This window comes from Myotis brandtii, unplaced genomic scaffold (genome assembly GCF_000412655.1).
Source record: "Myotis brandtii unplaced genomic scaffold, ASM41265v1 scaffold118, whole genome shotgun sequence".
Taxonomy (NCBI): Eukaryota; Metazoa; Chordata; class Mammalia; order Chiroptera; family Vespertilionidae; genus Myotis; species Myotis brandtii.
Genome location: NW_005354090.1, coordinates 827,041 through 850,078, shown reverse-complemented (window position 1 = coordinate 850,078; position 23,038 = coordinate 827,041). Strand labels below are relative to the sequence as shown.

The 23,038-nt window shown below is 37.5% G+C and overlaps 1 protein-coding gene across 7 annotated transcripts; it reads right to left on the bottom strand.

Annotated features, from left to right (window-relative positions):
* Nucleotides 1-241: 241 nt before the first annotated feature.
* On the bottom strand, nt 242-22,357 carry TRA2B (transformer 2 beta homolog (Drosophila)). Of its 7 annotated transcripts, none has more exons than XM_014530496.1 (12): nt 22,064-22,304; nt 15,939-16,332; nt 15,280-15,330; nt 14,916-15,039; nt 10,955-11,088; nt 9,800-9,962; nt 7,795-7,983; nt 5,894-6,009; nt 4,432-4,515; nt 3,115-3,174; nt 2,380-2,453; nt 242-1,212 (listed from the first exon to the last, which is right to left on the bottom strand). In XM_014530496.1, the coding sequence occupies exons 4-12, from the start codon at nt 14,991-14,993 to the stop codon at nt 1,202-1,204; spliced, it is 909 nt and encodes a 302-aa protein (XP_014385982.1). In that variant the 5' UTR covers nt 14,994-15,039; nt 15,280-15,330; nt 15,939-16,332; nt 22,064-22,304; the 3' UTR covers nt 242-1,201. The 7 variants fall into 7 exon arrangements, with proteins under 7 accessions (XP_014385982.1, XP_014385989.1, XP_014385986.1 ...); XM_014530503.1 differs by having other exon boundaries at nt 16,061-16,332; XM_014530500.1 differs by lacking the exon at nt 15,280-15,330.
* Nucleotides 22,358-23,038: the final 681 nt, after the last annotated feature.

Below are 23,038 nucleotides of genomic sequence, written 5' to 3'. Positions count from 1 at the left end.
CTCTCTCAAATCAATTTAAAAAAAGATCAACAGGCCAACAAAATAGCCTACCTATAGCAATTTCTACAGAATTGGCCATTTGCATAAAATTCGGAAGAAACAATATTGAGAACATGCATTTCAGACACTCTCAGAATAAGGGTGAAACTAGTTATTTAATACAATGCCAACCCCCAAGTAGAGAGGATCGTTCTGGTTAAGTAACTACTCCTAGGTTAAAATAAAATCTTTGTAAACTGAATTGTACCAGCACTTTACTTTTCATTTGCATTTATTTAACACAGTTCTCAAAACATTTGAGTGAAATTGGGCCTCCTCTGGTATGCAAAGGACCTGAAATATTTAAAAAATGAACAGGCAGTCTTCAGTTCATCCACAACACGGTCGTGTTTCTTTCTCCAAATTCTGAAGCACCCCGTTTCTTTCATATAGTCTAAAAGCTAGAACAAGAGCACATTTGTGGTGGAATGTATTGTCATTTGCTGATAACCAGTTGAAATACCATCATTGAGAAATAGCCTTTTTAAGCCATACATTGTGCCACTCTTTCCCTGCTATATAATACAGATTACATAAAGGCTGACAAATCCACATTAGTATAAGCATTAAGCATTTGCTGTATTGAAAGATCATTAGTTCTAATACTAGCAGTACTGAGTTACAGAGCATAATTTTTAATATTTAGTTGCAGGTATATCAAGTATGGTAGGTTCCATGGACTAAAGGAAAATGGACATTTTTGTCTTCAAATTTACTATTGACAACCTAGTCTGAACAATTCTGCTAAGCACTGATGTTAGAAAGAAAAGTAAAAATCAAACTTTATTGTTGCTTTTTGCCATTTGGTAGCATTTTACACACAGGCTTCGATCTTCAGAATACCCTGGATTCAGTAGAAAAACCCTTTAAATGAAGTTTTGTACAATAAAAACTTCTCAGCAGTCAAAATTTAGACTGAAAAAAAATACATGCAAAACATACTTTTCTGAAAACACTTAACTTGGAACAAAGCACCGAACTACACAAATGCGAATGAGAACAGCATTTCAACTCCACCAAAAGTAGTCATCATAAAAGGTGTAAAAGTCACCTAACTTCACTAGGCACTGTTCACTTTTTAAACAGGAGACAATAAAAAATATTGTCCACAAACAATATCCAAACTCTAAGGTAGGTTTCAGAAAGCCTTCCACTTCATGCTTTAATAGCGACCTGGAATTGAAGAGAGAAAAAAGGGGCATTAATTCTGAGAACTGATTAGCAAGTATATTTTACTGAGAATTTTAGAATGATCTGTCATTCAGACATTCCTATGTACCAGATTCTCTTCTGTGAAAATAGAGGAAGACTTTCACACAAGAGTCTCTAGAAATGAATCAATGTGAAACAATAGAAATAACTAGGAAGTAATTATCAACCTGAGCTAAGTAAGGTTAAGTCACAAAGATGTTCCCAAGATGTGCAAAAATTACAAGCACTAGTGCTACAAATGGTGAGACTACCTACACACACACTTTATTTAAGTAAATGTATTTCTTATTGATTTCAGAGAGGAAGGGAAAGGGAGAAATAGACACATCAATGATGAGTGAATCATTGATTGGCTGCCTCTTGCACTGGGGATCGAGACTGCAACCCGTGCATGTGCCCTTGACCGGAATTGAGCCCAGGATCCTTCAGCCCACAGGCCAATGCTCTATCCACCCAGGCAAACCAGCTAGGGCTATATTTACTATTTTAATTAGAAACTAGGTTTCAAGGGTTCTTCTCATACCATCTGGAACCCTAAACATAAAGTTTGCGGGATTATCTATACTAATAAAAGGATAATATGCTAATTAGACCAGACATCTTCTGGACAAAGCCCTGGTGGCAGGGGCTGAGGCAGAGGTGGTTAGGGGTGATCAGGCTGGCAGGCATGCAGGCATGCGAGTGGTTAGGAGCCAGTGGTCCCGGATTGCGAGAGGGATGTCTGACCGCAGGTTTAGGTCTCATCTCTCCTGGACTGGAGAGGTTGCAGGCCAGGCTGAGGGATCCCCCCCCCCCAACCCTGGGCACAAATTTCATGCACCGGGCCTCTAGTCTATAATAAAAAAAGTGTAATGTGCTAATTAGACTGGATGTCCCTCCAGATGAAGCCGGGGCTGTGAGGGAAGCCTGGGTCCCAGGTGCCAGAGGGAAGCCGGTGCTGGCAGCCAGGGGGAAGGAAGGCCTACTCTTGCACAAATTTTGTGCATTGGGCCTCTAGTACATAAAACTACTTGAATGAACCCCTTTTCTGCATAAGAAAGTTACTCTGCTGTGGTTTGGCAAATTAGGTAGGGCAAGCCATATTATCACAATATATAAACTAAATAATATATCAAGACAAAAACTTACGAGGTGAGTATGATCGAGATCTGGAACGTGATCTATATCCTCCACGACTATAGTAAGGAGAAGGTGACCGCCTTCTGTAAACAAATGTCAAGACCATTTAAGATCCCAGAGATCACAATTAGATGAAAAGACATATAATTACGCACAGTCCCTTTATCAGTTTCTAAAACTAGAAGGCTGCCATCAACCTTCAAAAACTTTGTATTAGTCATGGGATTTCAAGGTCTGATCACTCAATACTACCAGAAGTCAAATACTCCTTGCTGTTTCATCCATTGATAATGTACTAACCCATTTTAAATTCTACTAAATATGAGAAAATAAGTCTTTTCCACTAATCCCAAGCACGCCCTCAAAATAAATTTCACTAGTGTATCCAAGTGATTTCAATTTGTTAAGACTGACTTAAGTGTTTAACAGCCAACAAAGAAAATGTAGCAAAAGAGAATAGCTATCAGGAATAGATACTAAAAATATTATAGGTCCTAATCAATGACCTTATACCCATTATCTTATTCAAGTACAAAAATGATACCACTGAGTAAAAGCTTAACCAATTTCTGCAAATGCACAAAGCCATGGCCACATCACTTGGGGTCAGTTACAACATTTAATGAACTTCATGCAATCCAATCTTGTGCAATGCCACATAATTTAACTACCAAAAGACTAGTAATGGAGTCTTCAGGTGAGCCGTTTCTACTGTTGTAGGATTTATAACCCTCTCTGGCATACCTGTAAATCTGATCCCTGTCTTGAGCAGCTCTCCATCCTCCTCCACCTCCACCACCTCCTCTGTAAAGGCAAAAATTCATTAATTTTTATGAGTTTTTGAAAGAATTTTCAATTCATGAAGTAAAACAAACATGTGAGATATGAAAGCTAGATTCTTGTAAGTAAAATGATAAAGAGCTACCTTTGCCATTCCTTTAATAAAATGGCATAGAGCTCTCTGGTGGCTAAAACAAGTATCATTAGAACCAAGAATATCTCTAAGTAAATGCTCAAATTAATTAAAGATCAAATCTACCACTTTAATATCCTCAGCTTCCATAAGCAATCCCTCAAGTGCTATTTAATGCAAAAATACTCTAAATAAAATGTTGTCCAAAATAAGATGCTGGACAATGTCAGAAGCACCCTATGGCCTCACTTCCATAGATATTAAGACACCAACAATTGTCAATTTCATAAAATATTATCAAATCAATTTTTTTTTAAAAGAAGTTATCTATACCCCAACATCACACCAAGATAAGGTATCATGGATTACTACTGTGGCAATACTTATTACACAAGTTACATTCTGACAAGGCAGGGTCTCAATTATTGCTGCTGCTAAAATAAAGGAAACTTGTACTTTGTTTTGATCTTTTCTCAAAAAGATCTTTTGTTTTTCAAGTATGATAGGCATAGCTCTACCAACCCCATAAAAATTTGAAGTTCGGTAATGAACAAACTGTTACTATTTTTCTTATATAAATACTTTTATGGACTCTTCCAAGAATCACCTTTACCTGCCTTTTAGTGCACGATACATTAGATATACAAAAATCCCCCACAACTCTGCTTTATAAAGCATTAACTTTCAAAGCAGTTTATTTTGCTTTAAAAACAGTATTAAAAAAAAGGAGGAAAAACTGAAGTATGGTCTGTAATGGTTTCCGCCATGCTCAAAGTATACCGATTAATTTAAAAAGAGACAAAACCTAAAAATCTGGTTTAAAAACTAGCTCTGGTTATCTTGGTATAAAAAGTAATGCTTTTATTAAAGGTGACAAAAGTTATGCTTAAGTTATGCTGCAACTGAGGCGCACTCTCCCTTCTAGGGCACCTGCACCCACCTTTCCGTTTTCCCTTTCTCCCCAGGCATGTTACCTCTGCTTTTCTCTCTCCTAAGCCTCAAGGGCTACTACCTGTGTAACTTTTTACATAAACTTTCTCTTATAATTAGGAGGGGTGAAAAAAAGTTGCAACTGAGATTCAGGAAAGTTGCTGCTTCCTTCAAGTCTTTGGCAACTTAAAACTCACATTTTATTATGGTTAACTTACCTGTATGATCTGCTATAGTAGTCCCGATCATCATAGCCTCGATCGTATCCTCTGTCGTAGTAATCACGACGGCGTGAGCTGCCACTGTGAATAGTATTAAATCTTTATAAAATACCAAGTAGCCTCCCCTATTTTTCTAGACATGACTTTTTGCTGTTAAAAAAATGTTTAGAGATTTATTAACAGCAGCAGAGGAATGCCATGCTCATTTGGTTCTTAAGGTTAACACAACCTACACAGCCAAACTCTATAGGACATGACTGGGAAATTGCTTCAAGTATAATCTCTTTATCCTCTTCTGGGCAAAAATTCATAGGCTTGTTAATTAACTGGGAAATGAGTTTTACTCTCATGTGAATTCTGATAGTGGATAAACAATGTCCCCCCCGTAACAATGTACATAAATATATATTTTAAAATATATTTTTTATTGATTTTAGAGAGAAAGGGAGAGGGAGATAGAAATATCAATGATGAATCATTGATCAGCTGCCTCCTGCACACCTTCTACTAGAGATTGAGCCTGCAACCCGAGCACGTGCCCTTGACCTGAATCGAACCTGGGACCCTTCAGCCCACAAGCGCAGGCCAATGCTCTGTCCACTGAGCAAAACCGTACATGTGGCTTCTTACCAAAAGAGTTTAAAAATTTGTAATAGCCCTAGCTGGTTTGGCTCAGTGGATAGAGCGTCCGTCAGCCTGCAGACTGAAGGGTCCCAGGTTCAATTCTGGTCAAGGGCACATGTCTGGGTAGTGGGCTTGATATGCAGTAGGGGGCGCCCAGGAGGTAGCCCATCAATGATTTGCTCTCATCATTGATGTTTCTATCTTTCCCTCCCCCTTCCCCTGAAATTAAAAACAACAACAAAAAAAAAACCCACAAAGAAATGTGTTCTTTAAAAAAGGGGGAGCACACATATTCTACTAACATGCTTTCAACTTCAGCCAATTTGCCAATTCCACATTTTCACTCAAAAAAAAAAAAATCATATGGAGAATGCAGTTTGAGACTAGGAATTCAGCCTATTAGAACATGGCAATTATTGTACAATTCTCTTCCTTATATAAGATCTTTATATTTAAGTTTTAAAAAATGACTCCAAATTAGAGTTTTCTGCATGAGAACTATCTTATTATTAGTTCAGTCCATGTTTTCCACTCTGCTTAAGGAAACAAAAACTAAAGAATGCACTCGAGTATGATTTACACAAACTTGATTTTAACTATAATGGTTAAGTTTCCATTCTGGGGGAAATTATCCAAATCAGAAACATTTAATTACCCAAGCAAAGCTGAATATATGGTATTTCTTTATTACCAAATAGTTTTAGCTAGTTAAGAAAAAAAGGAAAATTATTTATACCATGGCAAGATTAGATGAAATGCCAAAAATTTCCCCATAGCACATGGAGGAAGTGAACAAATTAAATCAATAAAATTTCTATCTTGAAAATAAACTTACTAGGTAGGTCTCCCCATATAAATTCCTGGTGTTGGGGTATGTGGTCTTTTTGTTATAGAGAAATCAACTCTGATTCTACGTCCATCAAGCTCCATTCCATTGGCACGCTCTTTTGCCTAATAAATAAATAAATTAATTAATTAATAAACACACACACACACACAGTTGTTATATACATCCTGGACAGTCACAAACTATCCAGTAGTTAAAAAATAAAGTCGGACTGGATGTTTCAGTTAGATGCATTAATTTATTTCAATGTTGATAGAACATCATGGCCCACAACTTTACGTTGTTTCTCCTATTACATTTTTAAAAGGTAGTCATAAAACTCAGGAGAAAAGCTTATCAAAAAAGCCACAAAGGTCAATTTAAATCAGGTAATTGAAGTAATTGTTATTTTTAACAACTTACAGTGCTTCTAGCTCTAAAGCAATACATATCCGACAAACCATTAGGTATGATTTGAAATGGCTGGGAATAAGATTTCATAAGTGTATATGAAATTCAAATTTCAATGGCCACAAATGTGAAGTTCCAGCCATGAATTTACAGATTCTATTGCTGCTTTTGCATTACAATGACAGCATTGAAAAGTTGTGACTGAAAGTCCCCTAATGGCTCACAAGGCCTTAAATATTTAGTAATTTTTAACAAAAAAGTTGATGGATCCCTGCTATGGAAGCAAAAAGCTGGAATGAAGACAGCTACATATAGCTCCTTCATCTAGAATATACAGCAATGAAACTTCAAAGCAAAAATAAAATAAAAAACCCTATTCCAAAGACTTAGCTGTTTGTCCACCATTTAAAGAACACCCTTTCCATAAGTAGATTTTAACTTCCAATTATGCTTTTTTGTTTGAAAGTTTAAGCCCTCAGAAGATAAGTTTCTGGCACTACTGATTCAGATACAAAATATTAGTATGCTATTCTTCAGAAAGCTGTGTACTGTAGCAGAAAATTAGGGAAATAAGGCCTATGCTACTAGTAACCATGGGAAAAACCCTATTTATATCTTTGGAAATCCCTTAAATATCTTAAATTGTAGTCTATCCTAATTACTTGCATTTAGCTTTCCATTCTTCCTTTAGCAGTTCAGGTTACTCTTATGGTTTTCAAAAATAAGTACAGTTTTCATAAATAACCATATAATTTTACCTAGAACTGAATTCCCAATCTCAATATTGACCTAAGATGGTTTATCACTGTTTTCCAAGCTTTTCTCTTCTTTATACCATCCCTTGGAGATGACTCCAGCTATTATCCGTATACAAATAAAGTCCAAATTCTTAAAATATGGCCCATATTCACACTGTCCATGTTCACTTTTAGTCAACATACTAATTTTTTTTACTTCCAACATTCTGCCTGAAGCCAATTAACATTTAAATATGAACCAGATCCTTTTTGAGTCATAACTATCAATTTTAAATATTCTTCATTGTAGAAAATGGTTCAATGTAAACACTGATGAAAGTCTAAAGAGTATTAACCTTCAATAACTATACCTAGTATGTATATCATATCTGGAACCAGTCATGTATTAAGTGCTGCCCTCAGGTTTTACTTCAAAATAATGTGGTGGTAATGTTGGGTGACTGAGTTAGAGGTATAGCAGGCCAGAAGTTAAGTATACTGAAGTGGAGCATAATATAACCAGTTGCCCTAAGTCACACTTTATTATTCTGTATATATTTGAATTTTTCCATAATAAAAGGTTGAAGAAGTTCATAAGTATTACTGGTTTCAATCTTTTCCCAGAAGACTGCATTTCCTTTAACTCAAGCTACATTTACACATCCTATTTACAATATTAAAACCAAAGTTGTCCTTCCTAAAATACTTGGAAGTTTACAATAGGGCTGCTAGTTTACAAGGTACAGGCAGGCTTTTACTTACTTCCTTGGCATCATCTACATTTTCAAAATATACAAAGGCAAATCCTCTTGAACGTCTAGATTGCTGGTCATATACGATAGACACATCAGCAATGGGGCCATACTTAGAGAATACTTCTCTTAGATCTCTCTCTGTAGTGTACAAGCTCAATCCAAATACTCCAAGACAACAGTTGGGATCAGGATTTGCCTAAAAACAGAAAAGTAGATTTTAAAACGTTGCCATAAATCAAATAAAAAGGAAACAGCATAAACAAATTAGCCAAAAGTGTCACTACGAATAAAAGTAAACAGACTAAATAAACATTTTAAAAATGCATGTGTTACAGCAAGTGCTGCAAGCATGTTTAAGAATGGGCAGAAAGGCCCTGGCCGGTTTGGCTCAGTGGTTAGAGCATCGACCCACAGACCGGTTAAGATTCCGATCAAGGGCACGTACCTCCGTTGCAGGCTTGATCACCGGCACCGGTCGGGGCGTGTGCGGGAGGCAACCAGTGGATGTGTCTCTCTCACATCGATGTTTCTCTCCCTCTGTCTCTCCCCCTCCCTTCCACCCTCTCTATAAAACAAACAAAGAAACAAACAAAAATCAATGGAAAAGATATCCCAGGTGATTAACTAAAACAAACAAACGGTCAGAAAGAATTACAACAGGAGCAATTTTAATCTTAGAATTAAGTAGAGGGGGGTAAGGGGCACATACTATTAAAAAACAAACTAACTCTTTGGGGGGAGATTAGAGGGCAATTTTGAGTGATTCACTTTCTAGGAATTTATTTTAAGAAATGTTCACATAGCCTGGCTTGTGTGGCTCAGTGGTTGAGTGTTGACCCAGGAACCAAGAGGTCACCAGTCAGGGCACATGCCTGGGTTACAGGCTTGATCCCCAGTAGAGGGTGTGCAGGAGGCAGCCAATCGATGCCCCTCTCACCCATGTTTCTATCTCTATCCCTCTCCCTTCCTCTCTAAAAATAAAAACATAAAAAGTTCACACATTCATAATATGTACACACAATCAGAATAGCATTGTCTCTACAAGCCAGAGAAATACATGATAAACTAAAAATGCTGAATTAAAATATAGGGAATGCTAGGCTTGATCCTATTTTTAGAAACAAACTATTCACATACACACACAAATGAAGTCAAAGATGTGCACTCAACTGTTAACAGATATTAAACAGCTTGCTTGCAATCATTATAAAAAGTGAACCACATCTTGATGACATTCCAGTTGCCATAATGAATTTACCCCGTTTTCATTTATTTACTCCAAATTCCACTCCACTCTCAGAAACAAACACACACCCTACAAAACCATTTGGATTATACAATGAAATCACAATATAAATACACTAAATGCCATCTCATTTGGAACCCTCATGGAAGACAAGAAAAAGACTTACTACCCAAAAGAAACTTGCTTACAATTAAATGGGAAAGCATTATGTAATAGGTATTAATAACCAACACAGAAAACTTAAGTAACATAAGTATGGAACAGATACATAGATGCTATATGATCTAATGTACTAATATTATAACAGTAATGCACATGGAGTATTATTTGATGGGCTGAATTATAAATGTGACAATGTGCTTAACTTAAATATGAATGCTAGCCCAAATGTACACCATACATGGGAGACACCTTTTCATTTATTTAACTTTTTAAAAGGCGGCAACGGAGGGGGAGGGGAACAGATTTGTTGATCCACTTTATTTATACATTCATTAGGTGATTCTTATTATGTGTCCTGATTGGGGACTGAACCCACTACCTTTGCATATCAGGAAGACACTCAAACCAACTAAATTACCTGGCCAGGCTGGGAGATATCTTTTAAAAAAAGATTATTTCAAAACACTAGAAAGCCTCAAAAAGGTAACTCTCTGCTAATGCTCCATTGTCAAAATCATTTCTAACTTCAAAAAGAGATAGGACTATTAAATTAAGTGGTTTTAGACAGTCTATTGCTTCAAAAACAGAATATTTTTCATCATACCCGATTCCCGACATGACGTCTGCGAGTAGACATGGGAGAATGACTGTGGCTATGACGCCTCCGATAGTCTCGACTGTAAGACCTGCTCCGGGATCGTCTATGGGAGCGAGACCGAGATCGTGATCTTGTATAATGCCTTCGAGAACTTCTTCTGGATCTAGACCTGCAAAACAAAGGCTCCAAAGGTCATGACTAAATAGCTGACAAAATATGGCTTACAATTTTTTTTAATACTCTAGAGTTAAACTCCAGAAGACAGAACACAATCCAGGCATATACTAGCATGATACCAAATGAGTGGAATTGATACCTTTTTTCTGTATTAATAGTCAATTCAACTGTTAGAGTTCCAAAACCATTAACTCTCTTCCAACCTTTCTTATTAAAAAAATAAAGTGAACACATTCAATCATCTTTTGAAAATCAGGAAACATGCATCCATACTAGCTTAATTTGTCTCCCTCTCAGAATACCACCCTATTTTTCTGCTTCTCCCATTATGCCCACCATTCACTTAAGGTAAAATCACCATCATAGTAGCTCCCTCTGCTGTGTTTTAAAAGCAACCAGTTGCTCTTAACTAGATAGAGAGTGATGATATGAATCGTCATCTCAATCAGGATGGACACATTATAAGAGAGAAAAGGTACGGTTAATGATGCTTCATAACGGGCATATAATGGGGCTGTCCTGGGCAACCAGGATGTATGGCATACTTTTGACCAACATTAAAAAAAAAAGTACACGTTATTACTTTTGCTTTATACATACATTCAATATAATACTAGCCTACACCTATTAATCAAAAATTGCAGTTACTGAAAGCCAATGTTCTGCAGTATATTTGCAATAAGTAGGTTACTTATACTCAATTCTGAAGAACTGGTACTATTACTAACTTGCCTTTATATAAGGAAGCTAAGGTGGAAAAAGGTTAAATAATCTGTCCAAACCAGAAAAAAACAGGTAAGATTTGAGGCCTAACTCAAAAGCCCAGGCCTTTAACGATTACATAGTCTTCGGTCTTCTAGAACTTATGATTAACTTAATTTCTACTAAGGATTATACAGGCCAACAAATAATCGAATCCTCTCTATCTTCCTAGTTTACAAAGTTCACACCAATTTCAAAGCTAAGAGCAACAGTCTTTCTTACCTAGATTCAGATCTGGACCTGGACTTTGATCTGGAACGCCTGGAATCTTCCTTGGAGCGAGACCTTGCAGGGGTATGCCTTGCAGATTTCCCAGATCCATGAGCACTTCCACTTCTGGAAGCAGAACGGGATTCCTACACGTAGATGTCAAAAGTTTAATTTGTATACTTTCTGGGCAACTTTAAAACAAATAAGCTGCTGTGAAATAAATGGTGAGGGAAAGCAATCCCCTTCCAAGGTAAGAAAATATAAGGGCAGGAACTGAATATACCCAGTACAATTGCATTGCTCCAATTGACATATGTCGATTAACTTGAACTTCCACCTTTTTGGAGCAGGAATAAGTTAACTGATCCACTTTCTTCAGAAAGGGGTGTCAAAGCCAAGCAGCTGAGGGATTGTCCAAGGATTGTGTTTAGGGAATGTTACTCCATAAAGATTAGGGTGAAAAACAACCTTATTAAAAATAACTATGACTTCTATCCATTATACCTATTTCAATCAAGTTACCTCAGTTAAAAACAAAACCCTATGAAATTTATAAAACTTACTTTTAAAATGCTTTTGATTTTTTATTAAGACCTCAACTTTTCAAATTGTTATTCAGTGGGAAAAGAGACAAGGACAACCTTTTTCAAATCCTAGAGAAATGTAGAAGCCTAGTGGAAAGCAAGGACCAGCTTGAAGGACACCAGACAGTTAAGACCCTGTTCCATCTAATCATGGTGGGAGGCCTTGGAAGACCCAGAAACAAACCAGATGGAGCTACAGCAGAAAGGTAGTGAATTGTGCAAAGGTAAGAGAATAGAGAGGGTGCCAGAGAACTACAGCTTCCTCAGTTAAATGGAGATGAGCCAGGGCAAATGGGAAGTTAGAAAAGCTATCTAACGTACCTATTAAAACCAGAATATTAAATTAGGAGCTTCTAACCTAGGCTTAGAAAGGGAATCCAGGAATTATATGTAAAACCAAAGTCTAGGTATATACTATATACCCATAGCTTTCCCAATCAAAACTAGGATTAGCCAGTAGGTAAGTGGCACAAAAGGAAGATCTCTCTCAGAACAAAACTAACAATGGAATGGATAAATAGGATGACCAGCAGTTCACCAAAGACCAACTAATCAGCAGAAAAGGCATACATGTATAAGTAGTAATGGAACCAGAGAAACATTCTGCCAAATGAAGAAACAGAAAATTGGATAAGAGAACACCCACACTTACACTACTGACATCTAAGGCATCATCAAACAAGACAACCTTTATTTCAAGTTACCAAATGTTAGGCAAATTAAAAGGCATAAATAAAGTTCAGTGAGTTTTTCCACCCAAGATAGAATAAAAATGGCCAGATTCAAAAGGAACCAACATTACTGTGGAGGGAAGAATGGATGTTGAAGCTGCTGGATAAAAGTTAGGGACCTCCCTGTGTGGTAGATCTTTAGAATATTCTTGAAAAAAATAGAACAGGATTATTTTTAAATTATAGCCTCAAACATTTTAGACTACGTTCTAGATTTACAGCACAATGGAGAAAATTTGGAGGATCCTTCCTATGACACCCAGAGAAAAAATTTATATACGAGACAAATTAAAAATCGAAGATTAGAATAGGGAAGAAAAGAGTTAACTCAGCCTGTAAAATGAGTTCTGGTTTCTAGGCCATAACAACTTTAGAAACTTTCCCAACACTTCAAAGTCATCATAAAATATGGTGTGATGTGAGATGAAATGCGAAACTTTCCACTCCTTCCCTCTAGGAGTGATAACAAAGTCAAAGAAATAGATGGTACTTTTGGACAAAGTAATTTTCAAAAATGGGGGCTTAGTTTCTACCACAGGCAACATCTAACATAGAAGATTGTAATGGAGACCCAAAAGTTACTAAACGCCTTTGTTTACTTCACTACCAGAATGATTACGTCATGGAACAATTATAACCTTTAATGGAAGCCAAAGAAGAAAAGTTGCTCTGGAAGGAAGCAGAATATAGGTGCTTCATAGTAAGAGTTAAAAAGATTACCAACAAAGTTATGCAGTTAATTGAAACTAGTCAGCATAGGGATCTAAGTAGAAAGAGAGGGTCAAGATTCCCCTTCTTTAAAAAGCCTCTTGCTTTATTAAACAGAACAGCCTTATTCCAAGCTGAAATGCTTTTTATTAGTCTGTTCACTAAGAGAAGAGATAGTAATTCTAAGCCATATTGAGACTTCCCCCATGAAATTCTAACAGATCAAGAATTTTAAGAATTCACGCAGCCTCTGAAACTACCTGGCATATATATTTTGTGGGCAATTATTTCTTTAACCAGGAAAGGGGGAAAACACCAGAATGCAAAAATTTCCCTTTCTATACTGATATTTGGTTAGGTTAACATCTAAACAATGCCTGCACCAACTGTTCTCACCAGGAATATCCTTAAAGAAGTTAAACCCCTTTGTAGTTATGTTGGCCATTAGCTGGCTTGGAAATACATGCAAGGAAATTTAGCCTGTCTAGAAGAAATAAGATCTAAAATTAAATTATTAGCCAAATCTAAAAGCAGAGAGTTAACTTTAAACCTTAATCCACAGGCAAATCTGTAAAACCAGCTGGGAAAACCCTCTACACAAGGAAAATTTCAAGTCTACTCTCAGCTGACAAACTGGTGTCAACATTAAATCCTACCAAAAGAAGCACTACTCTGAACATCTGTACCTCAAGGAGAAGAATCATGAACTAAGATGAGCATATTAAAACAAAGACAAAAATTCCCTGAAAACCTCCTGAAGAATTCAGTTGTTATGAATTGGATGTCAGTCACATAGTAACATACAACCTACAGGAAACACATCAGGAAAAAAAGTTAGCCTTCCAACAGAACACCTTATTTCTCATTCCCCTATTCTGAGAAGGCAGCAGCTTAGAAAACCTTTGAAAGGTGACAGAAGTGGGAATAACCACCCAATTGCTAGGTTTCTTCTGTATTATTTTTTAAAGACTGGATGCAGTAATTAGATTTAAAACTGACTCTTGTAGACCTACAGTATTTAAAAAAACAAGTCCCCTATCTGGAGCTGATTTTAACTATTATCTAGAATTGGGTATGTTCACTTCTTAAAAGCACCATACATGTTTATGATGCTAGTTAAGTCTCACTGACTTAGCCAACCTCTGAAGTGTTATGCATCCCACCTTTTTTTTTCTCGACAAAGGCATCTTCCTGCAACTTTGTGCTATCTCTGCTTCACCTGCACCCCTCCCTCACATTAATCAGCCTTACCTTACTGCTCAGGACAAGAGGCCTGCCCCTTGTGAATTTAGCACACATGCACACTTCACCCGCAAGGGGAAACAGAATACCTTAATGGGTAAGGTGGTCTAACATCAATGTTTATTTTTGCCCTTTATCTACCTTGGGTCATTTAATCAAACCTTAAACTGCCCCCCCCCCCAACCCCTCCTTGAGGGCTAATTAAGTCTTTTCTCTTTTGGACCTCAAGAACCTTTCAGCCTCCTAATAAAAGAACCCAGGGCTTGAACAGAAATATCCACTCATATCACTTTCACCTCAACTCTCTGCCTATTTGTAATTCAGGATGCAAAGTTACATAATGAATTTAATTATTAGTTTGTAGGCGGAATTTTTTTTTTTTTTACAAAGCAGTAATGGGGCAAGGCAAATGCTGGAAATTCTCCTATAAATGGTAATAATTTTCTTCTCCTTGCAAGATACAGAAATAAACACTATAAAAAAAGGCCAATTTCACATTGACGATAGGCCCTAACATCTCAGAAAATGGGATCCCTCTAGAAATGCAACTTAAGCCACTTTTTCCATGAGCAGTGGACCCAACAACTCTGAGTAGTTTTTTAAAGCTGTAATTCAATTTATTGGGGTAAGATTGGTTAATAGTTATATAGGTTTCGGGTGAGAGGAAAAGTTTTTGGGTTTTTCATTTCAGAAAGGAGAAGTGATAACCTTGGCTTCTCCAATAGGGTAGAAGACAGCTGTTGGTTGGCTATCATTGAGTATTACTTTGATGTGTACTTGTTCCATCCAACTGAAGGCAACATCATTACAATCATCTGACTCTTCTATTCAGCTACAACAAAACATACAGAAAGGAAAATGACAGAACTTTTAGATTTATTCTCCCATAAGTGGTGGGAGTGGAGAACCAGAAGAAAGCTACTTTATAAACCTATACCTCTTACATCATTATAATAGCTAAGTGTTAATAGCAGAAAATGAGAAAAAGAAATAAAGCTGATTTTGGAATGAAGCACCTGCTACTATTGCCATTTTGAGTTAGATATCCTGTTCACTTTTATGTGTGACCCACCTTATTCTAAGGGAAGCCACGGTATTTTTAGCAGTAACCCTTGTCATTCAGCTGGAATAAGCATTAAACAGAAAAGAATTAAGAATCATCCTTGTGAATTTAGCACACATGCACCTTAAAGTTAGGACCTAAGTGGTCATAGCTTTCCACTATTGCCATCTGTAAGGAAATTTGTTTTCATAAATGCCAAAAGTATCCTGTTCAATGCTTTGCTTGGATTTTGAGGGCTTGGTTCTATAACCACTCTCGTGACATTCTTTAGGGAAATTATGACAACATCCTATTATATGGGAGTAGGGGGAAGTAGGTTTACAGCTGTTCCTATGGAAAAAAAATAATACAAACTTTTCTGCATACTCAAAACTGTAAACCTACTTTTGCCCCACCCTGTATATTTGCTTAGTACTTAAGATAGGGGTCAGTGCATAGTAAAAGTCCAGGGGGGTGGCAGAGACCACCAGTTCCAACTCTGGAGGTACTTATTCATGTCCCTAGGAGCAGCAGTTAGAAAGACGAAAAAGTCTAGAGGAAACAACATGAAGCCAACTTTTACCCATGCTGGAAAGCTCATTCCTGCCTGGTATTTGACTACAAAGGGTTATTTTTTTTAAAAGTCGCATTTCAATATAATTTGACTAAGAAGTTAAAATTAGAATTACCTAATTTAAACGTTCCCCCTGGAAGGCACTTCTTTACCCTGTATATATTTCCTTCTATTAAACAAATAATGCATGCATGTTTAGCAAAATATACAGGGACACATAAACAGACTAGTAATTACTTAGCGTAGTGCTTTCTGATTCCAGATTACTTCTTATCTTAACTTCATTTTTATTTCTTTTCTTCATTCTTCCGTTTCAAATTCTGACTTCTTTCATCTTCCCCACTTCACACAAATTGCTCAATATTCTACAAGTGGGACTTCTGGTCTGATAATTAGCATGCATTCTTTAATTTTTTCAAATTTCAGCTTCACTTATTCCTGAGCTTCAAATACTCATTTATAAAACTTGTCAAATGACGACTTCCGCATTTTCCTTCTTCAACATTAACCTTAATAGAAAAAGAACAGGATGAAGAATATTTTAAAACTCCAGGATAAAATCCAGTGCCAAAACTGAAACTAGAAAAAAAAAATCCCTTGTTTTGGATTAAAAAAATAATTAAAAACACCTAGAATATGCAGCTCAAAAACCTGAAACTACAGTCTCCTGCTGGTTCTAAAATATATATGGTAATCAATCTCATTTGTCATGCTTAAGTTGAATGTGAAGTGCGCTACTGAACATTTACTGTTCATCTATCATTTTAAGAACTATATTTCACACTTCTTATTTTATCCATCAATTGAAAATATGTTAAGTGTCAAAAGCACAACTCCAGTCAAAAAGTGACACATAAATACAAAAGTGCAAGAAAGGAAAGCATGAACAATTCATTTGTACAATGATGACAGGGCTCAGGGTAGGAGAGATTTACAAATTGTGACTTGTCTTATAAGGTCAAGAAATGTACTTAATGTCACACATTTTTGTACCATATGTCTAAAGAGCTCTATAGAAAGACAATGTCAGGGAATCTGAAAATTTGGATTATATTTAAGTGTTCAACCTATCCCTAGAAAACTGCTCTAGTAAGTTTTTATATTCTGAATGGTCCAATTACTAAATTTAGAACTAAAACCAAGTCAACCAACTACTACATTCAAGTGAAGGAAAGCAGAACAAATTAGAGTGCATCATTGGTATTTTCAAATAATGTTGTAAACTCGCCCCCCTCAATGAACAATTAAAATCTTCTGCAGTCCAAAGGAGAAATTTTACTTTTTTAAAGGTGGCAATATGGGGAAAAGTATAGCTCACCTCTTGAAGTTACTAAAAATATTTAACATCAATATACTAGTGTCTGTTCAATACCCTAAACAAAATATTGTCCTCATAAAACATCCTAGTTTTCCTGCATTTCATCTTATGTCTTCTGTTTCACTGTCAACAATTTCCTCTCCTAGTTTTATTTTCTTTCTGGGAAAAATAAAACTTTCTTAAAAAAAAAAAAAGTCTTTATACCTATCTGGGCATAAAGACTGCCATGGCTATTTGTGGAAGTGCTGTCTTTTCTAAGAAAGTAAGCCTAATTTCAATATAGTTTTAAAAAGTCAATTATTGTTTACTTAACCCAGGAAAATTTTTAAATAGGTTTTCATTTAAGGGAGTCACAGTAGTTAATTTTCTTTTAGTATCCATCACTAAAATGTAATGGGAACTGTTTGCTAGCAGCACAAATGTAATCGTGGAATCAGAATGCCCAAGCAGGTTTCCTCCTAGGGCTCCTAAAGAGTATGTACAGATACAGGACTTTGATGCAGAAGATACTGGCATGGAGGCCAAAGCTCTAGATATCACAACTTATCAATATGGACGCCTTCCTGCTGTTATTACTCCTTCCCAACCTTTCCTCTTTTGTATTTGAACTATAAGATACACTACTAAATAATGTAAATAAGAGGTCTATTTCAACTTAGCTACCAAGTGGCCACTTTATAAAACCAAAAGACCAACTATTGAGCTAATTACTCGAAGAGATCCTACTTAGAAATAAGCAGAAACTTGTCCCATCCCGTCAACAAATTTTCTGTTAAAACGATTCTAGAGATTACAAGTGGAATTCATGTAACATTAAAAACGTGCAAACTCATCAGGCTGATTGCAAGGTTAATATTTTAAAAATTGGGAGGGAGCAAATCAAACCTATTATGGTCAATTTTCATATCACTATAAAGACTATTTAATTTTTTTGCAGCCACTCTACCAGAAGATTGGGTAATAGAAAAATCCTCAAACTGAGAATATGCTCTGAAAAAACCCACTATCTGACATGCCTCCATCAGTTTTCAGCCCATGCTTTTGAGATCTCTTGCAAAAACAGTACTCTAAAATTTACATTCATAAAACATTCAGTACTTTCCAGCAAAAGCAAGTTTAAGTATGCCTTTTTACTTTCAGAAGACTACCTATTCTTCATCTAATACCTAACCACAAAAATCAATGCAAAAGAGGGACCTCATCTCATGCTATCATATTAGACCATCTATGTTGATAAAAGTAACAATCTGAAAATAACTCCCAAAATCCAATTCAAAGCAAAGATTTGGGGGAACTTGAAGACTAATTAGCTGTAGTTAAGAACTTTTGTGGCTTGCAGCTTAAAAACAAAACCGACAATACCTAATTCCATGTGGCCCACACCACCCAAAACTAACCTTGGTAAAACACTTAAATTCTTTAAATACTAATCACCACCCCATCACTATACACTGTGAGATAATACAATTTATGTATAAAAATGTATCAACAAATGACAGTGCTAAAGTGCAAAAGATACAGACAATTGTAGTTCGGTACTCTTGGGCAAAAACGTCAACTATAAAAATACTCATCACTTAGGTTTGGGGTTTTATCAGCCATAAATGGGAATTGGATGTATAAGGGGAATTCCATGTAACATATCCCTCACCATCTAATTCCTCTCCATTTCCCCCCAGCAAAACCAGTATTACTTACCTTATCACTTGGAATTTCAGTTTCACAATGTCACTTTCTAGTTTCAGACACTATCCACATAATTAAAATATTCTTAGCTAACCTGGTTTCAAGAGACTCATACCTAATCACTCATAACGAGACAAAGCAAACTATTTCCTCCCACTCCATAAATTCAACCCTTTATTAAAGGAAATTGGTACAATAGCTACAATTTTCTAGAAAAGAATTAGATTGAGATGTTTCAATTATAAAAATTAGAATTTGGGGTTAAAAAGCAAAGAATACACAAAGAATTCAGGATTAAACAGAAAACAATGCAGAATCTGAAGGGCAGCTTGATGTGATGGTATGTATCCAGACACTATTCATGTCTAAAGAAAGTTAAGACTAGTTCCTATATTGCAAATAGGTCTACAAAAAAAGCCAATATTCTACCAAATGTGACATAACTGTTAAGAGTGCCTCTTATGGCAAAGATGTCAGCCACTTTGCAGGAAAAAAAAAAGCTTGCAGGCAAGTTTTGGAAATTCTGGAGGATACTTTAATTTGGAGACCATAAAAAAAGACAAAAAACAAAAACAAAAAACATTTTACTCTTGCATGGGTTTGGCCAGGATCAGGGATCTCAAATCTAATTAGAGACACATTTCTTGAACTTAAATACACTTTGACACAAAAATCCCAGGTAAAGATAAAAGGTAGATTCTGCCATAAAAGTGACACGAACCACAAATATTCAAGAACACATCCAACATACACATTTAAAATAAGACAAGGGGAGACACACTATATTAGTTCTAAGAGGATAATTTATTACTGCATACACACACAACATTTCTATTTAGGAGATGAACTACTTCCAATGTCTAAAGGATTAGGGGCAAAAAATTTCTGGAGTTACTTTGGGGGTTGTGAGAGAGTGGATTAGAGATTTATATAAATGAGGGGTAAGATTACAGCAGAATTGAGATTTGTATGAGTGATTTATTTACATGATCAGTTTGGCATGTTTGAGAGCCTAGAGTGAAATGAAAAGTAATTTTTCAGGCTCCACAAAGAGGCTACAGGCAAGTCCAAGATTACTGCCCTGAAAGCAACTTTTTCACTGCTTTCAGGCAGTTTCAAAAGGAAGTTTTTTGCTAATCAGACCTGACTGTTCTACCTCCCAACCCTTTTTATGGTATTTTATTTAACTGTTCCACTGACCTTTATGGTTTGCCAAGCATTCTTTGGGAGTCCAAACACATGTTTTAGGTCTATCCTAACAACTTCAGGTTCCAACCACCAGTTGGAAAGCAAACATACAAAACACCAAACCAAATAAAATGGAAGTATCCCACAACTTCAAGTTTAGAAATTTCTTCCAGGAAGTCATGACTCCTGAGTAATAAAGTTTTTTCTTCTAATATGCAGCTTAAAGTTATTTTATATCTTTCTCTTTCCATAATAATTTAGTGAATACCTAGTCTATGTAATAGCATTATGGAAAACACTAGGATGTATACTCTACTAGAAGAAAATATGCCCGCTTCAAAAAAATTCTAATTAATAAGATGACACCTCTTCAGCTGTCTCAAACCTGAACCTAACCGCAACTGTTTCCCTTATGTAAAACATACTAACTTATTTTCTTTTAGGCAAATTTTCATCTCCACAAGCTCACGATTTTAGTAACTCTTCCAGGAATATTCAACTAAGCTAGTCAGTCGTTTTGTTGTCCCTAAACAGTGCAGAAGTACCCAGTAATTGTTTTGTTCAATCACTGAGGACTAAAAATTGTCATTTGCTTTCCAATACAAATACCAGTGACTAGTTTCCAAAGTATATTCAACTAGTAGAAACTAGAAGCCACAGCTTTCACAATTTGTGAGCACAATTCAAACTTTCTTACCCTAAGAAACATTCACCTGAATATATAAGGGAGACCTGATTAGTTCAAACCAAATCAAACAGGTTTGGCTCCAATGGTACACAGTAAGTTCACTAATGTGCCAGGAGCTAAGATATTTTTAAACCACCTCGAATCTGTTTTACACGCGTTTGCTAAGATATTTGAGATTTACCTGTCAATTACTTAGACTGATTTTAAGGTGGCTCTACTAGAAAGGGGAAAAAAATCTTAAGTAACAGACTGTAAAAACACCTACCTTATTTCTAGCAAGTTAAAAAAATCAAGTTCTGTGGTGATTTTTTATCACTCTTCTAACAAATTCTCCTTAATCTCCAAACATGCAAGACTCTGGCAAGCCTTGCATTGTTGCATCGTCATTAAAGCATACACCCCGCAACCAACCTTTATAACGTGCTGTTTAAAACCTGGGAACTGTTTTACTACTGAAATCTAATCAACCCGCACCGAACTCCACACCGGGGAGGTGGAGACTTAAAAAAAAAAAAAAAGAACAGGTACAAGTGGTCCAAAGAATTAGAATGCCTTGAAACAAAGAAAGTAACGGCGCCATAAATCGTTGTTGCCCGCCAATTTGTCCTATACAATCCCATGGAAAAATATCTACTCCATAAAATAAGAAAACGTTATTTCTCGTGGTCTATTCTATTGGTATACTCTGATGAGTTTTGGTTTGAAAGCCCTTTCGGTACCAAAGAAAAGCACTCCATTTAGGCCTAACACAAAGCCCGCCCGCCATCTCCTCAAATTAACGGGCCGAGAATTTAGTCTACCTCAGATTAGTTCTCCCCACCCTAAAAGAAGCCCCAAGAACACACTAGGTTCCATCCTTTGGGGGGGGCTTCATAAGACGACCCTTTCTTAATCCAAATACCGGTGTAAGACCCCAAAGAACGTGCTCTTCTTTTCCTAACCAAGTAGCCCTGTGAGGCGCGGGGCCGGCCCTCGTGGACGCGCGGCTCTGCCGCCATTTTGTGCCTCTGGCAGCGCGCCCAGCCTGCCAGCCCAAGATGGCGGCGGCGAGGCCTCGCTGGAGAGCAACGGCGAAATAAGATACTGCTCCCCTCCCCCAACACCGAGGGGACGCAGCGGCCATTTTAATCCCCCTTATAACAGAAAAAACCGCCGACTCGGGTCCGAGGCCACCTAAACCTGCCTCTCTGGCCTTCCTCACGAATAAAAACTATTCACAAACGCTTTTTCAATCCGACTCCTCTCCTCCCGGACTGACTTCGGAGCCGAAGTCGCCCAACTCCCTGTCCGAGGCCCACAGGCCTGAAGAGATGCAAGAAACTGGGACCACACATTCGCCCCCTGCAGCACCTCTACGTACCCGCTCGCCGTAGTTCTGCTCGCCGCTGTCGCTCATGACTCCTAGACGATGCTGCTGCTGCCGCCGCCGCCGCTCGGCTCGATGTGCTTCAACCGAAGCTGCCAACCTCTTGCACCTTCTTCACAGAGGCTCGGCCGCAGCCTGTCAGCACCACAAGTTTCCACGCCGCTGAGAACCCGACCGCTCCGCACCGCTGCCACACGGGCTCTAAGTCTCGCGGATGTGACGCAGCGTCTTTAATCCGGCTCCGCCCCCTCTCAAAACGCGCGCTTTGTTGGCCCCGCCCCTCGGCGCCCGAGTCCCTTCCCCGCCAAGGCGCGACTCGAACCGGATGTGACGTAACGCCGCCTTCCGTGGGGCCCCACCCCCTTCTCTGTCTGAGCGAGGCGGGAAAATGAGCCCGCCCGTTGGCGTCCTTGGTGCTGGCCGAGGCCGGCGGTGATGCCGCCCGGTAACGCCTGACTCCTTTCTGGAACTTTACAGGGAAACCGTCGCAGGCAGAGGAAGGAGAGGGAGAGATAGCCACCGTTTCTCCTATCTTTCATTTCTTTTTTCTGCTTTATTCGTTTCTATTTTTGTGCCTTCTTTTGGGCAGATATCCATGTACTGGGTTCTTTATTTTGCATTTATTTAGCCTTCATTGTAGATCTTTGTTAAATAAACGTTCATTTAAGCACGTATTAAATGCCAAAGCGCTTTACTAGATCTTGATGCACTGACGTCAGACAATCTCCGAAGAAGTTAGTCAACTATGATTTTAAGTGCTAGAGGCATGTACAACTATAGTAAATTCACAAGGAGGGAAGATTGAGTATTCCGTCACCCAACTTTCCATGGTTTCAGTTACCTGGGTCAACTGTGGTCTGAAAATGTTAAATGGAAAATTCCAGAAATGAACAACTTAAATTTTTAATTGTGCGCCATTCTGAGTGACGTGATTAAATCTCATACCATCCTCCTCCGTCCAGCCGGGGA

Bases quoted from the DNA above. Each gene is read 5' to 3' on its own strand.
- TRA2B (XM_014530496.1), bottom strand. From the start codon at position 14,993: ATGGAACAAGTACACATCAAAGTAATACTCAATGATAGCCAACCAACA. The intron at 4,516-5,893 runs GTAAGTTTATTT...TACTATTCACAG, and splicing joins TATATGGGGAGACCTACCTA to TGGCAGCTCACGCCGTCGTG. The intron at 3,175-4,431 runs GTAAGTTAACCA...TTGCCTTTACAG, and splicing joins TACTATAGCAGATCATACAG to AGGAGGTGGTGGAGGTGGAG.